A 20,011-nucleotide genomic window follows, 5' to 3' on the forward strand; every position below is an offset into this window, starting at 1 on the left:
AACTGTGACTCTAATGATTAACAAATGTACGCAAGATTAATAATTTCTGTTATTATTGAAAATATTAGGAATAACAAAACCAGATATTGATTTTGTCACCTGCATCTCATGGAAAATGGGGAAAATATAAACAAGAAACAATTTCAGAATCAGTCTGAATAAATGCTAGTTAATATAAACCAGATAACGTCAAACATTCTTGACATTTCAGAAAAAAATCAAACCAATACGTGATGTAGGAATTCCAAGAGACAACTGTCATTTTCTGAAAAATTATACCGATCAGTTTCTTAACTGCTAAATACTAGCGTCAGTGCAACTCTTGAAAGGATGGATAAGTATGCTTCTTGTCTGGGATTTAGGAAGTCCAGATTCAACTGTCTGCCTTTGAGTTTCCTGAGTGATATGTGTCTGTACTATCAGGTGCCAGTTTGGAAAAAACGAACAAACAAACAAAACAGCAAAGAAAAACACAGAATCCCCCACCCAACCCCTAAAAACATATAAGCACTTAACACTGGTGGAAGTGCTTAATCACTTTGTTCCATTAAATAAATAAATAAACAAACACATAATCTGCAGTCTTTGAAGTAATGACTGCACCCAAGGAGATGCCAGAGTGTGTATACTCATATTTCCAGTGACTGTATCTCACCAAATGAACTTTAATTCCTTTTCACACAATTAATTACATTACCTCTACAGCCCTGTCTAAAAGACTGACCCAGCCTCTAACCCAGGCATTTTAGAGAATGGATTTGATCTCCTTCAAGTTAAGAAAGGAGCTGAAACTGTTTGCCTTGTTCAGCATGAGTGTCCTCCAGCCACTAGGGCATTAAAAAAATAGGGGAACTTTCTTTACGTCTTGGTGTTTTAAAAGAAAAAAGAAACCTGTCCTGCACTTTGAAAGCATTTAAGCAGTTAACCATCAAGAAAAGTTTATGCCAAAAACTGCATACTCTGCAGCTCTGACTGTGGCCCAGTATATAAACTGGGGGAGAGTTGGCTGGAGGGGGCAGATCACTACTTGGGAACTAACTGGGCATGAGTTGGCAAGTGGTGAGCAATTGCATTGTGCATCACTTGTTTTGTATATTCCAATCCTTTTATTATTAATATTGTAATTTTATTATTGTTATTATTATCTATTATTTTCTTCTGTTCTGTTCTATTAAACTGTTCTTATCTCATCTCATGAGTTTTACTTTTTTTCTTGATTCTCTCCCCCATCCCACTAGGTGGGGAGGAGTAAGCGAGCGGCTGTGTGATGCTTAGCTGCCAGCTGGGGATAAACCGTGGCAAAGACACACCACTCAATTATTTGTTTTCACTTCTGGAAAATATCAGTAGAACTCAAGGAACCGGAGTCTGGCCTATCTTACTCTATTCACAAAGTACTCGTGCATTTCTTCTTTCATGGAATTATTTTATCTTTCACTGATTTGCTTATGCTATTCTTTTCCTATTGCTCACATTTATGAACCATATGTGATTCAGTAGCATTTACCTGAAGTGAGATAGCTGGTCTGCTGCCTTGTCACTGTTTGTTTTTTATTTCATCTGGAACAATGTATTACATTTTATGCAATGGCATCCTAACCCCCTACGGCAAAGCAATACTAATTATTTTCTGGAAATTTTATGAGTCATCTCCTTTGCATTTCGTTCCCTGCAAAGTCACAGGCCTGTTTTACTACAGCTCATATACTGTTCATAAACTGAAAAGCATAACCAGAAAGTACTGCTGTACATATGGTACTGCTTACAGCTCCCTTAGCAGCACTGATATTGATACAGCACTGCAACTGAATTGCTACAAACGTACAACTACTATATTCCTGAAGGAGCAACTAGCCAAACAAATACAAACTTTCTGGATAGCATGGTTCTGCAAAACACTAGCAGTTAATGGCCTTCTAAATCTTACAGGAAACATGGAGCTTTTCACAAGCATTGCGACAATCCACTTAAACCTCTTAATATATAGAATCACAGTTATAATTAATGTTGTAGCAGTCAAGGTATATCTTGCTTTGTTGAAAACTAACCAAATATGGAATTGAACGTAACCACTTTTTTTCCTCAGTCTGAAAAATGACCCCTGAGTGCTGCCACTTCCCTGTTGACAGGTTAACAGTGCAATTCAAAACTCAGTACATCAGGATTGCTAATTATTTCAATATCCTGATGCCAGACACATTTGAGCGATGTGCTTATAGTCTCACAATTCCGAAGTTAATTCCTGTTTACTGAAAGCTATGATTTTTTTTTTTAACATCAGTGGGGAATCAAAACATTGCAAAATAAAATCAGAAGTACATTTCTAACAAATATAAAACCTCAATGGGGGACTGGGACTAATTTGGCCATATTAATTCAGATACTTATATATACAATCACTTTTAAAAAAAAAGTGCTGTGTCTGCCCTAGCTTTGTAAGAATTTTTACCAAGTATGACTTCGCTAACACAGAAGCTAGGTGACTAGTACCTCGAAAGCAGGAAAGATGTCAGAGAAACCTACGCAGACATTGTATCTCAAAGGAATGGACACTACTGGGTAACTGCTCTTTTATACAAGAGACCAACATCGCTGGCGCTTAGAATCAAACGCTGATCTCATCCACAAGAAATGTACAGTGTGAGAAGATAGATACTGCTGATCTCATACTGATCTTTTTTCCATGAACTGAACATTAGACTTATGAATGGATTTACCCAAACTTATTCTCTGTAAACAGAGCAACTAGCCACTGGTGCTGCTGAAACACCAAAATTAACATTATTCTTACTTGAACGCTCTGAGGTGTTCTGTATGTGTTAGGTAGATCAATACGCACAAGTATGCTGATAGTAGAGTGAATCAGGAATCAGTCTTGGGGACCTAATACCAGAATTGCTGAAACTGGAACAACTATCCTACATTTTAAATTTTGAATCTTGAATGTTTATTTAATGCAAGACTGACGTGCCAACCTGTCCCCATCCATACAAAGTATACCATCCCCTACAATAGTACACAAATAATTGTGAAAAGGTGAGCGACTGCTGCAGGTACTCCACCAGTTCTGTGCAGCCCTGAATTCCAGCTAGTGCGAGTGGAAAATAACATCCCTGTCCAGTAACATGACTTCAGGAATATGATATTCTGTATTTATTATTTGCTGTTTGGCTGCTCCTTCTGGAACAATATTCACAACTGAATCTTTTTGTTGTTGTTGTTTTCTTCTTTTTTTTTTTTTCTTCTTTTGCCACACTGAGGTTTCACATGGAGAGAAGTGTACTATTTAAGACAGGCTGTGGATGTGTGTGTGCATGGGGAGCTGGAGGAAAGAATGACAATACCTGATGGGATGCATATGGACCAACACTGCATACTGCTGTGGCAAAAAAATGTGCTCCAAGCTGATAAAACACTAAGGCTCCCTTTAAAAATCTTATGATTTCTAAATTCCCCATCAGACTAGCCAGGTACTCGATAATGGAAGAGAAGGATGAGCGAAGGATGGTTCCCCTAGCGTGCATAACTGGTGGGAGTATCCTCCTTAGTGTTTTCATCTCAGCTAAAAATGTCATTAATGGTTGTAATTACTAAGATGCTAAGCACTAAGAGCTCGGCCTCAGTAACCACTGCTAAATTATTTAGTATTGAAAACAGCTCTGGCTCCATAAAAGCCAGTGCCAAAAGCAACACCATGGCTGGCCATGGAACCACAGGCACCACAGTGCCCAGTCTTGACAGTAAGGGGAGGAGTGTGGTGGAGAATAAGAAAGGCTGAAAGGGAGACACACCTTTTGGACTCTCCCATCTTTTTGGTGACTATGTTTTTCCAGCTACCACAAGGTGTGAACGGGCTTGGAGATCACCCTTTGTCTAAGCAATCTAAAGAGACTGGTTATCTTAGGTCCTAGGGAGGATACACTCTGTCACTTTTAGAAAGAGCATCTGGCTGCTTATTTTACCCCTAGGATTTCCTGTTCTTTAGGAAGAATTTGAAACAGCTAGTAACTGCTTATATCCTGCCAGTGCTGTCTTACCATTTTGCTATTTATAGTAGTATCATGAGCCTCGTTTTTCCTACTTGTAACGTGACTTCCAATAGTCATAGACAATATCACTGTATTACAAATTAATCTACTTAGCACATAAAATGTAGGAATCATTCTGAAGACAGAGGGCATTAATATTACACTCTAACATCTTTCATAGATGCTTTTCATATGAACACTTACTATTAAAATTGTACTGGAATGCAGCATTAATTGTACTTGGCCTTCTCACCAAAAGCATTAAAATAATCTACTGCTGGTGGCACAGAAGCCTTTCCTCAAAACACAGAATCATAAGGTTCAATTACTTAAGACATCTGTTTAAATGTATACTCCTTTGAGGGGTTGTGAAACACAGAATCAGGAGATGAATTTTAATAAAACTCCACTTCAAATTAAAAAAGAGAAAATGTAATGACTTATTTGCTATTATGGGTAACAAAATTGTAAATGAGTAAGAATTCGTTATTATAGCTAATATAGACTATAAAATTTTTCTAGTTTAAAGATTTCAATGGGTCAAAGATTAACAGGTTAAGACCCACAGCATGCATATGCTTTAAATATGTAAGTTCCCACTTTTCACATCTGAGATCTTAACAAAAACCACCCATCATGTTATATTTGGGCACAGAAACCTTCATATATACCTATTACTGAATGATGCATGAGATTATTTTCATGTATTAGGAAACAGAACACAAGTGAAATGAAATCCTATTACAAAGCATATAGAAGAAGGCATGTTACCTGGACATGATGGGCAACACTGCCCTGGATGTATGGTGGGGTTGCCGCAATTAGGAACAGGGCAGGTGATCAAGGCACACATTTCCCGTCCATTGTGACAGTAGCATTCCCTGCAGCCATCGTGCCAGCCCTCCTCATTCTCATGTCTGCGCCCATCCATTGACAGGCAAGAGCCTGTTTTAACAGGAGGCATAAGAGAAGCCGTTGCCTCTGCACAAAATCAAAGGAAAATGAAGTGTCCTGATAAGCATGCATTGCTTAGGAAGAAAGCACACCAACTTTATGCCTGGATTGCATTCATTTTTAAAGCACATAAAAGACCAAGTGAACAATAATTCTATCATTTACACTTAAAAATAAAGTAACACCACACATGAAACAAGTAAAAGTTATACTGAAGGGGATGATAGGATGTAGTAGAATGTATTTCCTTAGAAAATACAATCACTTCTGTTACACCTGTACTGATTTTAATCATACAGAAATGCAGTACTAGCTAAATAATATAAGAAAAAAGAGAAATGCAATGGAGGGAAATAGCAGAACGCATGAAGCATATTTAAAATGAAATATTTAAATATTGCAGTTCATTAAGATTATCTATAATGTTATCTAGAATATAAAAGCATTAACTAGAATATAAAAGCATTTACAAGAGCTGAGGATGGTCTTATATCATGAATGACAAAAAATTACAAGCAAGTTCTAACAGGGTCATGCTAGATACTGGAAATATTTCATAAAACACCTATGAGAAATTATTTGGTTACACTACTATGATAAATGAGATGTTTGGAAGATAACTGCTCTGACAATTTTATCCCTCATTCCTAGCTTTTACTGAGATGAGAATACAGTAGCTTGGACTGCTGCATTACTTGCACTCAGCCGGAACACACAAGCAGTTGGTCTAGGAAGGATAAAGTCTCATTTATACCTTAAGGGGTACTTAAGTGCTGCAGGATTCAGCCTCAATCTATTCTTTTTTAATCAGCAGAGTGAATTTAGATCCCAACACTCCCTCGCCCACATCATGATGATGATGAAGGACTTAGGATCAGTTTGTTAGTGAACTGACTTGTTTTCAGTGGTATGTCAACCATTTTCTGCTGATACATATATATAACGTTATTTGTATTTAGTTGCTTATTTCATTTTCTGTTTAAAAAGGATGCAGTATGAAAACTAGTAATGCTTATATGTAATTTTAGTAAGGTGTTGGTTTTTTGTTTGGTTTTTTTTTTTTTTTTACTAACATGTAGGTCAGCACTTCTTCAGCTGTGGCAGATCTGTCAAAGGCAGTCTAAGAACCACAAGCAGATGGTACGAAGTTAGTTTGATGCATGTTATCAGAATAAGAACCCAATACACAGAAATTACATTAGTATACCATTTTGTGAAGTAAAGAAAAGCCATGGCATAAGGATATAATACTTCTTAAAACAGACTTCATCCTATTGCATGAACAGAAATACTATGAAAAAAGTTTATTCATTTACTACACTTTTGTACTTCAGTATCAGATTATATATTAATTCCTATTTGAATTAGTATCACTGGAATACGTTAAAATTATTGACACGTAAAAATCTTAAATGGTAATACCCTTCCCCTTCCTTAATAAATAAAGGATCTGATGTAATCAAACTTTTTTTTCCTGAAATATTCTAAAGTATACTCCAAAGTCTGGAGAAACAAACCAAGCATATAAGCAACTATTCAAAATTAACTTCACAAACTGAGGTTATTTTCACTTTTCAGTTTTTAATTAAAATTAGTACAAAAGATAATACTTAAAGAAGAAAACAAATGCCCAAGTACAAAACAGGAATAACTGGATAACTAGAGTTATATTTGAAATTATCTGGGACTGCAGTAGCTCACAAGTGAAAATGAGTCAGTAATGTGATACCAGTCCAGAGAAGGCAAAATAAATCTAAGATACAAGTACAGGAGCATTGTAAATTTAAGTGCAGTACTACTATCTCCACGAGTTTGAAGTTCTTGCTACTGCTAAAGGTCAATATCCAGTTTTTTAACTGTAGTGAGAGACCAAAATAACTGGGTTTACTTGACTTAGGAAAAAAACCCCAACCCCCAAAACATTTAGGAGGCTCCAGTTGCAACCCCTTAAATACTGCAAGAATTCTAAGGGGAATGGTGCTTAGCTGTTCCATACGTCTGCTGAGCTTAGGACGAGAAGTAACTGGTTCAATTTGTAGAAAGGGCGACAAATATTACAAAATTTATTTTAAAGTGTCACATATTGGTAACCACAGGAAAACTTATTTTAGAGTGTTCTTTTTTTTTTTTTTTTTTTTTGTCTTTTGAGAGTGGAGTTTCTTAATAAACTACATCTTAGACAAACATCTGTCAAGGATTATCCAGACACACTCTATTTTATGTGAGGGCAGAGAAATGGACTCTCAGTTTTCCAGAGGACTACCCCAGCCCTGCACTTCTATGGTTCTACTATTAATCCTAGCATAAGCTATTTCTGGCAGAAGCAATACAGAAAGTGGAGCTAATTCACAGGCAGGGGATTTACCCATCCCTTCCCCTTACTTAGGGATTTTGGGTCAAAATTTTAACAAGGATTCACAGCTCCCCCAGAACATACTGGTGATTGCTCTAATTATTCTTGGACAATTTGCTAATGAAGTGATGTTGAAGTGATACACTCATGGCTCGGTATCTTTATGATTATGGTAACAATAAATACTACTTGGAGAAGGATCAAGTTATTTTCACTAAATATTTGTGCATGTTTTAAAATCCATCCTTGTTAAGGAAAGCACTTAAAAGTGTTCATACACATAATTAGTAACCAAAGAGTTGCATCTGTTTATAGTCTGGGATGCAATTATGGCACACCTAAGAGAACACCTTGTGTATATTCTATATTCCATCATCGCATCACGACAGTCAGGAAAAGAGTGTTGACTGTGAACATGAAGATACATGACAAGATAAGTGATGAGGATTGTCTCAATGGAATTCTATTTGGCAGTTAGCCTTTTAATTTAATTTTTAATTTTTTTTATTTCTAGTAAAAGTCATATATTGCAGATTATGTCAGTGAAATCTCTCTCTACTCATATCTGCAAGGTACATTTATAACATTTCAATTTTTTTTTTTGCTAGAAGTCTTAAAGTTTTGTTATAATTATCTGCAGTGTATGATGTCACGTGGAGAAAATATAATGTCGGATCTGTCTATTTATATAATTGCATGTTTACAGGAAAGTGACTTCAGGAACTCATACACTTTCTTTCAGTCCCATGTTCCCATAACTTGTCTTATATTTTATCATTTTTTAAACTGCAAAAGAAATAGCTGCTAAAAAAAGTTAAGAATGCAGTCATTACACAAAGCAAAGGGAAAATACTCAAACTTACTTGCCTATAGCTAGAAATCAAAACGTGCAAGTAAGAATCAAAGAAGATAAGAAGAATCAAAGAAGATAAGCGTAAAAGAGCAGTTAGGATCAGAGAGAGCCTGAGCACAAATGGGAAGTTATTAAATGCAACACATGGAGATGAGCAATGAAGGAAGTCTGATACCCAGAGTAATACAAAACACAAACTGAAATATCTTAAAAATGAGACACGTTAAAAGCAGCACAAAACTAAAGCAAACAGCTAATGAACATCTTAACCTCAATCTCCCCCTCGAACTTGGTGGTTACAAGTTTGGGATGTGGCACATGTGAAATTAAGCTTAAGAATACCCAGCCCTTTCTCCTGGGTGAGCGTTCTCTCTACTCATTGTTCCTCGAGACCACCTGAAAAGTGTCCAAGAAACAGCACTCTAATTTTAGGTGGTGTACAGGGCTTCTATCCAATCCAAAGCTTGAGTTTGTAAAGATGATGAAGAAGCTAAGATGAACACTGCTACTGACCACCCCCACCCCCCCTCACCAGCTTATTTCTAGTAGTTACTTATTAACACATGGATCTAATTTTTATTAGTGATAACAAACTCTGACTTTGTAATGGGAGATGAAAGTGGAGCAGAGGCTTTCTGTTGAAGCCAAGATAAACACAGATAATAACAAATACCTGCAAAACAATACACTCCTTTGAGCAAAATTGAAGCAAATCTCCCACTAGTTCCCATATTTCAATTCTTACATATTCTGTGCAGTATTCCTTTTCTTTTGCTCTAGCTTCCAGCTGCTTTGAAAACAAGCTGTAGTTGGAGGTGAACTCGCACGTACCTCTGCACTTGCAGATAACACAGCCGTGACTGTTCTGCTGGAAGCCCATCGGACAGATTTTACCACAGGGCAGGTCTGGGCATTTCTTACACCGACAGATTTCACAGCCATGCTTGTTCTTCCTAGATGACCAAAATAATTTGTGAAAGGTCAGCAGGTCACTTTAAATATCTACATGTCATGATCTTTAAAGCAAAACCATCCTCTCAAGAAGTGACTGATCAAGTAAAGAAAATTATTGCAACTGTAACCCTTAGGTTCAGTAGGTCTATGTGGTGTACAGGTCTCCATCCTTGGCATGTGCTCCCTCCATGTGACTGGCAAAATCTCTGCATTTGGTACTTTCAAGCTATAGCAAATAATACAGACATATGTGCTTGTTACTACTATCAATGATCAATTCTTTTTCAAGTGAAAAAGTTGAAAGAAAAAATTCTACAGCTGTGAAGAAGTTGGAGAGGTAGGTAGGAATCTGTTATAATTACTATACTTTTATAACACAAATTGCTGCTAACTTTCTTCCTCCAACAATAGGTAAAGTACAGCAGATTTCATCTCTTGCATATTAGAACTACAGCGAGATTTCTGAAAACATGAATCAGACACAAAGCTTACTTGAAAATTAGCATGTGGAATGCCAATAACCCATGTAAAAAGTAGCAGACACACAGTATCATATTTTGAAACAAAGAAAACCAGAGAACTTTTCAGCAGAGTACAGAGAATCAAGAACACAAATGCTTCCAAAGCTTCCAGGTGAAGCTAGGCAGGAGTCTAGAGCACCACTTGACAGTTAACCTCTTCACAGTGCCAAAAACATGCTGCTTCTGAGAATCCTATACTGAAGATTTGCTTGGTTTTTTCCGGAAGACAGATAATACCATTCAAACTTTAGGCACAAGCGTACTATTTCCCTTAATATACAGAGAGAGTAATATTCTGTGCCTTCCCAAGACGCAGGAGGAAAAAGAAAAGTTGTAGTGAAGAAGTTCAAGACAAAGAGGGACACCCCCCCCCCCCCCAATAAATGATTTTCATGAGTCTGCTGTTAAACATATCGCTCCAACAAGGTAACTCACTAAAACTGGGAAAAACATTTATTGGGAAACTGACAGATCAGATCCCTCACTGAATACTATACCGTTAAATGCCCACCATTTTCCCCCAAAACAAAGAAAAGACATGGAAAGTTAAAGAAGAACGTCTAGAGGGATAGAGAGGAAAAAAATTATTTAAATCTCTAGAAAGCCTCACTTAAAGCTCTGGAACACTTTATTTAATTTTTAGTTAAAAAGCTAAGGAAAACAAATCGTCACATAGTAGGATGGGAAGAATTAAAGACTTTCTGTCCTCCTATCCATCTATTTTTTCCTCCTTAATCTTTGTAACCACAGCCCTTATAATATCAAAATAAATGCTTCTTTCCATTAATGTGTAGAGCTTTCAAACAGTGAACTCTATTGAGCAGGTTTTTCTCAGACAATTGTGAAAAGGTTTTGGTTTCTTTAAAGACGCATGAACTTAGATTTTCGAATTACTAACCTCTGACAGTCTTTTGAAAAAAAAATCTCAAACATGACGATTACTCCTTAACTTTTCATTCTCTAATATAATTTTTTTATATATATATATATGCTTCTTTAGTCTCCTATTTATGACCAAAGTTTTACATTAAAATAGAGATTTGTATTCCGTTACATCCCATGCTTTTGATGGTTCATAACAGGCTTGTAAGTCACACAAGGCTTGCTCTTTTAGAAAAGAAATTGGCACAGTAGCAGTAAAGAACCAAACAAATGTACTATACAGCTGCAAATCTAAGTAATTTTAGCACCAAAGTAAAACTTGAAGTGAAATAATCTTAAAGTAGTTCTCACCACAATTTTAGCCCTTTATACTACAAGCTGTTACATACATAGTTATTTTTAAATGTTATTCATTTTATTCAGTGCAATTATTCATATATTTTGTAGACAGTGACAAGATTAAGGTGCTTATTTCCAATCTGTGTTTGTTGTGGTGGTTTTTGTTGTTTGTTTGTTTTAAATGACAATCATCTTAAGACTTATTAAACACTCATCATTTAAAAATACCAGCCAAGTGTTGTGCATAATTAAATTACATTGTACATTTAAAACCAGAATTTAAACTGAAGATTATTTTCCAATTAGCTTAAAGAATTTTAAAGTTCAGATTTTTTCAGGTGTACAAAAACGCAAGGGAAAGATCATCCCCAAAACAGGGTTCCTAAAACACTAACATCAGCTTGAAATGAACTTGTTTTTAAAACATCTTTATCTTACTACCAGCTACCATACTATGCCCATTAGTATTTGCTATAATTTCTAAAATGCTTTTGCTACCTAGTTCACATAGATTTTCTAATAAAACTCTTTTATGCACACTCTACTTTAAAAAACAGAGAGAGAGGGAGAAATGTGTTTCAAATTATCCAAGTACAGAAAACACATAAAGTTGTAATTTTCCTTTGTAGGTCAATATACTACATACAGGCTAAAAACTAGTACTCTTTACAACAAGCAGTGCAATTCTGTGAGAGGCTGAACATTATCTTTTTAATAATGTTTTCAATTTGAAGACAAGCCATGTGGTTCAGCGCTAGCCATGGAGCAGCCCTGACCTCTGTGATGTTTTCACCAACCTCCCACAACTCCTCTGAATGGGATACAGTAGGATGGGGCAGACAGCATGCCTTGGACTGGGGAAAGCCTGGGCAAGACATTAAACAGACCAGAGATCTGATACTCTGTGAGTCAATGTATGATCAAGGTGCCATTTTATCGTGTCTAGGACTTCAAATGAATAGTTGCGTATTGCAAGATTCAGTATTTATGCTTTTTAAATTTAACCTGTTTACCGTTCTTCTTCCTTTTCACTAAATTCCAGACACTTTCCATTTCTGAAGAGCTGAGTTTCCATTTCGAAGCATATTACTTTGTAATTTTAGTCTTCCTCAGGTATACAAAGTAAGCCTAGTAAATCTAGGAAATAAAAGTCTGTCTTACTATTTTCTTCTTCAACATCATAAACCTTAGTATTTTTCCAAATTTTTCCTACTCTTATATAGAATCATAGAATCATTTAGGTTGGAAAAAACCTTCAATATCATCGAGTCCAACCATCGTCCATGCCCACTAAACCATGTCCTGAAGCACCCTGTCTACATGCTTTTTGAATACCTCCAGGGATGGTGACTCAACCACTTCCCTGGGCAGCCTATTCCAATTTCAGTAAAGAAATTTTTCCTGATATCCAACCTAAATCTCCCTTGCTGCAACTTGAGGCCATTTCCTCTTGTCCTATCTCCACCCACCTGACAGAAGAGACCAGCACCCATGTCATTACAACCACCCTTCAGGTAGTTGTAGAGAGCGATAAGGTCTCCCCTCAGCCTCCTCTTCTCCAGACTAAACAGCCCCAGCTCCCTCAGCCACTTCTCATAAGACTTGTGCTCCAGATATGACAGTATCACACAATTTCTTAGACAATGTTTGCTTCCTCCACAGGTTTAGAAAATCACTGGGATTTGTGCCTGAAATTTGTATCCTTTAACAGACTACCCTTGACACATGATTGACACTGAAAAGTACCTGCGCCTAGGACTAAGCATCTCTGTATTTAGAGTGCTTTTGCAGCTCATGGACAATACTTATAAGGCCTTTTCCTACCCTTCTCAGAAACCGAGACATCAGTTCTTTATTACAGGAAATCATTTCAGCAAAGTGAATGATTTGATAGATTTCTTTATATAAAGCTAGGCCCATCTATCTTTTTTCTCTTCAGTCCTCTTTGATTTTCATTCAGAAGACTGAACCATTTCTGGGTAGACAGACAGCACTACTGCAAGCTTCAGGTATGTCCACACTGAAGAAGATGGCACGGACACCTTTAAATTTCCCCATACAATCAGCTAGATTACTATTGACACATACCACAACAATCACCTTAAGTGCTTAGGCACAGGTATCAGCAGGATAATACCACAGATCACACAAACTAAGGGGCCTACAGGTCGAGAGGATTGCACTCAAACACAGAAAATCAGTTTAATAAGGTACAAAGTATATTACGCTGCATTCTTGGGTTCTTATCCTTCTCATTTTTAGAGATTTCTCCTTTAAGGCCTTTCAAAATAATGCAGGCACATCTCACCTAAAATGCAACAAGAGAAGACCAACAGAATTATTTCAGATTTTCAGTTGTTGTCCAAAAAGGTATTCTTGATGATTTATACTGGTGTGTCATAGTGTAACCCTTAATATCACAGGTCAAATTCACTGCAGTCTGAAGGTCATCTTCCAATTATACATAAGGATCTTCCTCATCTTTGTTTAAACCTTTCTTTAGAAAACCAGTTGTCACAATTCATGAGAGACCATGAAAATCAGACCTCTCAAACCAAGTAACAAGTTTCTGAATTAATCAAAGTTCATTAATTCATTAATTAATTCAGTTAACATGGAACAGCCAACTTCACTGCAAAACTAACAATACTAAGTAGTAGCATAGGAGACAACAGTAAAGAGAAACCTTTGCTTAAGAAAAGAAAGTAAAAATCAGAAGTTGCAGAGTAAAAATGTATGTAAGCAGAAGTAAGGGGTGCATCTTTACTGAAAGCTAAGGAAGAAAACAGGACCAAAGAAAATACTATTCTTTTTAGCAGTTATACACTGTCTGGTGACTAATGAGACAGACTCAAATCAAGAACATTACTGCCAGTCACACACACTGGGAGCACAGGCCCAGGAATGGAAATTTACTGTCTTATCTTAGAATATTTGCTTCTTCCTGAAGATTCAGAATTTTGAAGGTAAAAAAATACTGAGTTCACCACAGGTTAAGGTCTCTACTATGTTCCATTTAAAGTTTTAATAATATTGTTCACTTTCCTCTAAACAAAAATTACAGTTTAATATAACCAAACGAGATAAACCTGCTTATTATGTGAAAGAGAGTGTTTCTTCCTAAATCTATGCTGTTTGGAAAGGTAGTGTACAATAAACTAAAAGAATGTAGTGGTAACCTTAACACATTTACACAAACAAAACACATTAATAGTAAATGACTTTGGTAAGTATAGTTCAGAACAATCTTTATCAGCAGTAGAAAATAATTTTTAACACTTTAGGGTGACATCTACATTGGGACTGCCAGTAAAGAAAACCAGTAGTAGTAAACTGAAAGAAACCAAAAGGAGAAACAAACTTGACTGCTCTAGATGCCGCAGCTGGAATGGAAGTAAACACCTACACCTTGGTTCATGAACATGTTCAGGCTATTTCCATGCAAGTCCAAAAAGACAATGACAAAAGACATTAAATAGACCTTAATTAATGCTTTTCTCATAACTTTTGAATAGGCTAAAGCAAATGGCCTTGAAAATAATTTGTTTATGCACTTGTTAATTGATTAAATTAAAAAAAGCTTTTCCTGTTCCAAGCAGAACGATACTCAGTTACACTGAGTAAACAATACAAAATTTTGTAGTTCATACCACCTGTCTCTGCTATTATTCAAACACACGCATACAAAACAGAAATAAAAAGAAATATTCAGATATACAGTCTGGAGACTGCCAAACTCACATCCTGTACTTGCTACTGAAGATGCGTTACGCATCATGAACAAAAAAGATGGCTTCCATCTTTGTTGGAAATAGCAATGAAATAAATTCTGATGGTCATTTATTCAGAACTTTTCTCTATTCTGTGCCAAAGTTCAAAATCAAATTTAAGCTAGTGCAAATGATTTCAGTGCCTCTTGAGAACTGGTTACACCGTATGAGGACTATATGGCAATTTCCAGTAAATGCTTGAATACTGTTATAAGTTGTATTGCTTTATTGCTGTTGTCTCATCCCAGCTACCCTTCCTGCTGATTCCATCATGGAGTTCTCCGTTTCAGATACCCCAACACCATTTGCCTCTTTGGCTCCCAGCTTTAAGAGACTTTTTCTTGGATTTTGTGCCTGCTCAATGGCATGGCTCAAACTTCACTCTCACTGTACGCTTTCTAAACAATTCTGCATGCTTTGTACTTGTTTTGACTTCACTCCTTTGGTCCTTAACGTAAACAGCTTTATCCTATCTGAAAAACCAAGACATCTAACCAGTCATTATTTCTGCTCAGTCTTTCACGTTTCTTTTGTTCTGCTACCCATCTTCAGTCATCCTTGCCTTTGAAGCCACTGGGCAAAAGTTCTGGGGACAACAAAACTGACATCCCTTTTCTGTCTCCTGCTCTACCTTCTCTCACTTGCAAAACTGAAAATAATTCTCAGTTACTCTTGAAGTTAACATGCCTGAAGATAGTTTTACTAACCTTTTAATTTAGAAGTCTTACTTCTCCTCTCTCACCTACTAAACTTTGAGTTTTGGGGACAGAAGCGAAGTTTGATTTAATCTTTGCTGTCTTTCCCTCATTTTGTCTTATTTCAATCCTATCGCTCTTATGAGTGCCGTTTCCTGCAAAAACTTCTATTATTTAACCAGAGGCAAGCCTAATTCTGCATCTCAAGTAACAGATATGGGATTATATTAAATAGTATTACTTTACTTTGTTTTGCTGGACTGCTATTATGTAGGTATTTTCAAATTGCACTAGGGATGTCTCAAGGATACAAGTCAAGCACCCTTTCTAACACAGAAAAAAAAGTGACTCAATGTTTTCAAGGCAAACATATTCTTCAAACATTCTTCTTTCTTTTTTTTTTGTGTGTCTGTGTATTGCAGCATATTTGCTTTTTGTTTGATGTAATGCCATCTCCTGTTTAGCACCACACACAATGCAAGAGCTGCATGGGCAATAAAAGTGAAGTCAACCAGCACATTCACTTAAGTGGAACACCACTCTGTGGCTAAGAATAGCGTGAAGATTAAAGAAAAGTGTAAGGCTGGTATTGTGTCTCTTTTTTTTTTTTTTTTTTCCTTTGGCAGCACAACTAGAGAGACTATAAATTGTTCACTGGCACCATCTATGAGCAGAGCTGATTAAATCTGTGAGAATGCCGCTATGTCACAGCTTGATTTCTATTTTTCTAAAATCTCTGGTACCTCTTTGGTCTTTCAGGTTCTACCATATTTTGATTCCTCCAAACTTTATTAAAACTGTGTACTAAGAGGACACATTACAGTATAGATTAGTGTTATAAAAACCTACAGCATTTATGAACCAATGTCAAACAGAATTCTGAAATGAACCAGAAATTAAAGGAGTACTAGTATCAAACACTAAGAGTTGCCACATTAGTAAACTTCATTACAAATCCTAAGAAAACAAATTACATCTGAACATTATCTGAAGATCAGCTGTCATGAGGTAGGAATTAAACTGTTATGAAAAGCAGGCAGTAACATGGAATGGACCCATCAAAAATAAAATGCGTTGGTAAAATATAGAAGCTGCTAGACTGATTACTAAGAATTTCTATGTGACAAAAGATCTGCCCAATTTTTGTCACCTGTTTCACAAATTATTAAATACTGCAAATATTTCCTTTTATTGAGAAAGAACTCCAGCAATGATACAGGTTTTGAACACATTTACAAAAAATTAGATGAGAGATGCTAGTGTTCTTAATGAATCCTGTAAAGTAACTATCAGAAATGTCTCACTAAAACTAGTCTGCTGTCATAGAACATTAAAAAACCCTTGAAATATTAGAAAAATAATTAGAATAAAATAACTGGGCTATAAAATGAAAGGGTATCACCGCGGAACATGCAAACAGAATTTCAAAAAGCTACATGCAAGAGACATTACTTGTAAGTAGCTTTTTCATCTTGTTTGTCAAATGTTCTTAAAAAAATTTAAGGACTGCTTTGCTTTTACAATCTGCCACTGTTTTTTTAGTTGCTGTTTCTTAATCTGTTGATCAAAATCCATTTTGAAGAATACCTTAATCTTATATCAAGTAATGACATTTCTATTTTTCTACATTTTCCCCTGCTTTGCCACAAAGTAAACACAAGTACATATGCCTGGATTTTGCATATTTTCAATATGTACAGGGTTTGTATTAAATATGCTTTCAGAATAAGAATACGTACAAGTATCCAAAGGGACAGTACTTGTCACATACAATGGGTTTGCACTTCTTGGGCCGCGGTCGGCACTGACAGATCTCACAGTTGTGGACGTCAGTCTGGAAGCCGAAGGAACAGTCCAAGGAACAGCCTGAAATGAGGCCAGTGCACAGCTCCTCCCCTGCGAACAACACATGCTGGTTATCACAACGTGAAAACTCTTTATACCAGATAAATGCATCTTTAGCGGACGAAACCTTCTGCTCTCTTTTACTTCATAACTTTTTAAATACTGCTAAGCCTTACCTTTGGACTGTCCTAATTTTAAAATATTCAACAGAATTCTCCAGTCATGACCCAAACCATATGAGCAGACGCTACAGGATGTCTTCAGTTCCAATCAAGAACTTGGGGAGTACTACCCAGTCCCCTGAACTAACATTATTTTCTGAACGGATGCACAGCCAAAGGAGTCCAACATCTGTGACTGTTGGCCTTTTATAAAGCATTTAAAATAACGTATAGTTTCAACACATTATGTGTGTTTAATAGGTTTCTGTTCAATATAAAGCATCTTTATTTCTCCTCTGCTTATTTTAAATAGAACTGAAAGGCTGGGATATATTAACAACTTCTATTCTTTATGCTGTTTGCTGCCAACTGTTTGGTGATTAAGACTTGCTTTTTAAAAATGTAACTATAATACCCTAAGATGTGATCTAAGCTTAGGGATGCTAGACTAAAAGACCATTCTCTTGAAGTCCACTACCATGTTTTATCAGCCTCTTGGGGCATGAGGGAGAGATGCTGGATTGCTGGCATCTCAATTTCTCCAGTACAGACATAAATAATGGTCATTACATTCACTCTCACTGGAATTTATTATTTTGATAATGATCAGTTTCTTTTTGTTCTTCTTGCAAGAAGTACCAGAAAGACCATTTTTACTTTGGGATACAAAGTTCATTTATTCGTTGCAGAGGTGAGAGAAAAAAGAAAATTATGATTTTTGTGACACGAGGGATGCAAAACACAGACAAAACCCCATTATTACAATAGCCAAAGTGGAATCAAAATAGAAAAAGAAGGTAATGTAATTGAGATTCTTCAACAGAAGAATATGATGGGTGATATCCAAAGGGCTGACTTTCAGAGTGATATTTAAAAGGACGGCCAATCTCCAGTTGAAACATCCACACCACTACAAAGTGCTGGTTAAACAGAAGGCAGCTGAAGAGTGCTCCTCCAGACGTGCTCCTCATTCAAGGTCTGAAGACCATTTTCCTTTAGGGGTATGAGCATTTAGGGACAGGGTTTTTCCCAAAGAAGACATCAGCGCATTGACTTATTCTGTTCCTTACACTATTTCTGTGGGTCTGAAATTTAAAGATAATCTTCACATCACTAACATGGTAATATAATGAAGGCAGACCACAGAACGAATCTTTGCTTTACTTAAATGCTTTCTCTTCTGTTTTTGTAATGTTGCATTTAAGACTGCAAAATACAGACTTGATCAGATGTGGCTAACCTAAGCATTTCCTTATCTATTCTACCAGGTTAATGCTGTTTTTGTAAAAAAGGCATGTTTCTTAGTAGCTCAGAGTGAGACTGAAGCCTCGGAGAAAACTGGAAAATTCACTGACTACTTCTGCAGTGGAATTTGGGCACACAAGTGCAATGCAACGCAAGAGCCTTATTATCCCAAACAGCAGTTCTCAGTTTAAGTAGGATGAAGACCATCAGGTTCATGGCCCCCACCTCTCTACTTTTATGCAAATTTGGTGTCTGAAGCAAAAAGGGTGCAATTTTTTTTGTCATTCAGAATATGGAAAAAGAAATGCGAGACCCTTTCACAACCTCTAGAGGTTTTCTTTGTCAGCAGAGTATCAATGCCACAAGATTTAAGCATTTACTCTCAGTCAGAGAGAGTGGTAACCATTATCTCAGGTTCTTGCTTTACTTGGAGAGAAACATATATACAAAGATCTTCATGAAATCTTACAAGTTTTTGAAGGATATTGTTCAGGCTGATCTATCAAGAATACTAGATCTTTTTAATACATAGCCACTAATGCTGATTTGAAAACAGTGTAATGCAGAAGAAACTCTGATACTCTTCTCTGGTAGATTGATACATGTGTAACACAAAGAAAAAGACTTTCTTTGAAAGAAGTTAAAATAATGAGAATTTGTCTTTAATGAGCTTATACAGCAGGATGTTTGTACACAATTATTCCTTGCCAGCATATAGTGACAATAAAATTAACTAAACTTCTTGTTATGCATGACTTTATAAGGTGGTCATAATTTTTAAAGTTAGGCTTGAACTTTTTAAAGAAGGTACTAAAAAGTACACCTACACTGGAATAGCTCCAAAAAGAATTAAGTTCAGTTATGACCTTTCACATGATGTAAATTATGATATCTCCTGCAGATGCTCAGAACTGATCAGTGAATAATCCCAGAATTGCATAGGTTGGATCAATCAGAACCATTAATTTTCTGAAGCATACTTTGTCATAGAGATGAAGTGTTTAGGTGGCTATCCATAAACATCAGGCTCATGGAAGACAGATCAAGGAACATGAAGGTACAAATGCAAAGGCATGGGAGAAATGAACAGGCATCTTAAAAAAGTGAAAGGAAGAGCTGGAAATAAAAATTATAAAAACTAAAATAAAATAAAAAAAAGAAACAACAAGAACATTTTTTTTCAGTTGGCATATTTCTTATCTTATTTGTCTCCACATTATGTGTTAAGGAGAGCTACCAAGTCCTTGCCAAGCCACTCTCTATCATCTATCAGCAATCCTGGTCAACAGGGGAGGTCCCAGAGGACTGGAGGCTTGCCAATGTGATGCCCCTTTACAAGAAGGGTCAGAGGGAGGATCTGGGGAACTACAGGCCTGTCAGCCTGACTTCGGTACTGGGGAAGATTATGGAA

At 36.4% G+C, this 20,011-nt stretch overlaps 1 protein-coding gene across 3 annotated transcripts in view; it reads right to left on the reverse strand.

The window, feature by feature from the left end:
* The window catches only part of CRIM1 (cysteine rich transmembrane BMP regulator 1), a 203,475-nt gene that overhangs the window by 15,166 nt on the left and 168,298 nt on the right, over positions 1 to 20,011 (reverse strand). For all 3 annotated transcript variants that reach the window (XM_049831052.1, XM_049831051.1, XM_049831050.1), the window contains 3 exons: positions 17,089 to 17,245; positions 9,020 to 9,141; positions 4,800 to 5,009 (listed from right to left, as the gene is read on the reverse strand). In XM_049831052.1, coding sequence (XP_049687009.1) covers positions 4,800 to 5,009; positions 9,020 to 9,141; positions 17,089 to 17,245 — 489 coding nt within the window. The remainder of the gene's footprint in view (positions 1 to 4,799; positions 5,010 to 9,019; positions 9,142 to 17,088; positions 17,246 to 20,011) is intronic.

This window comes from Accipiter gentilis, chromosome 28, assembly GCF_929443795.1.
Source record: "Accipiter gentilis chromosome 28, bAccGen1.1, whole genome shotgun sequence".
Taxonomy (NCBI): Eukaryota; Metazoa; Chordata; class Aves; order Accipitriformes; family Accipitridae; genus Astur; species Astur gentilis.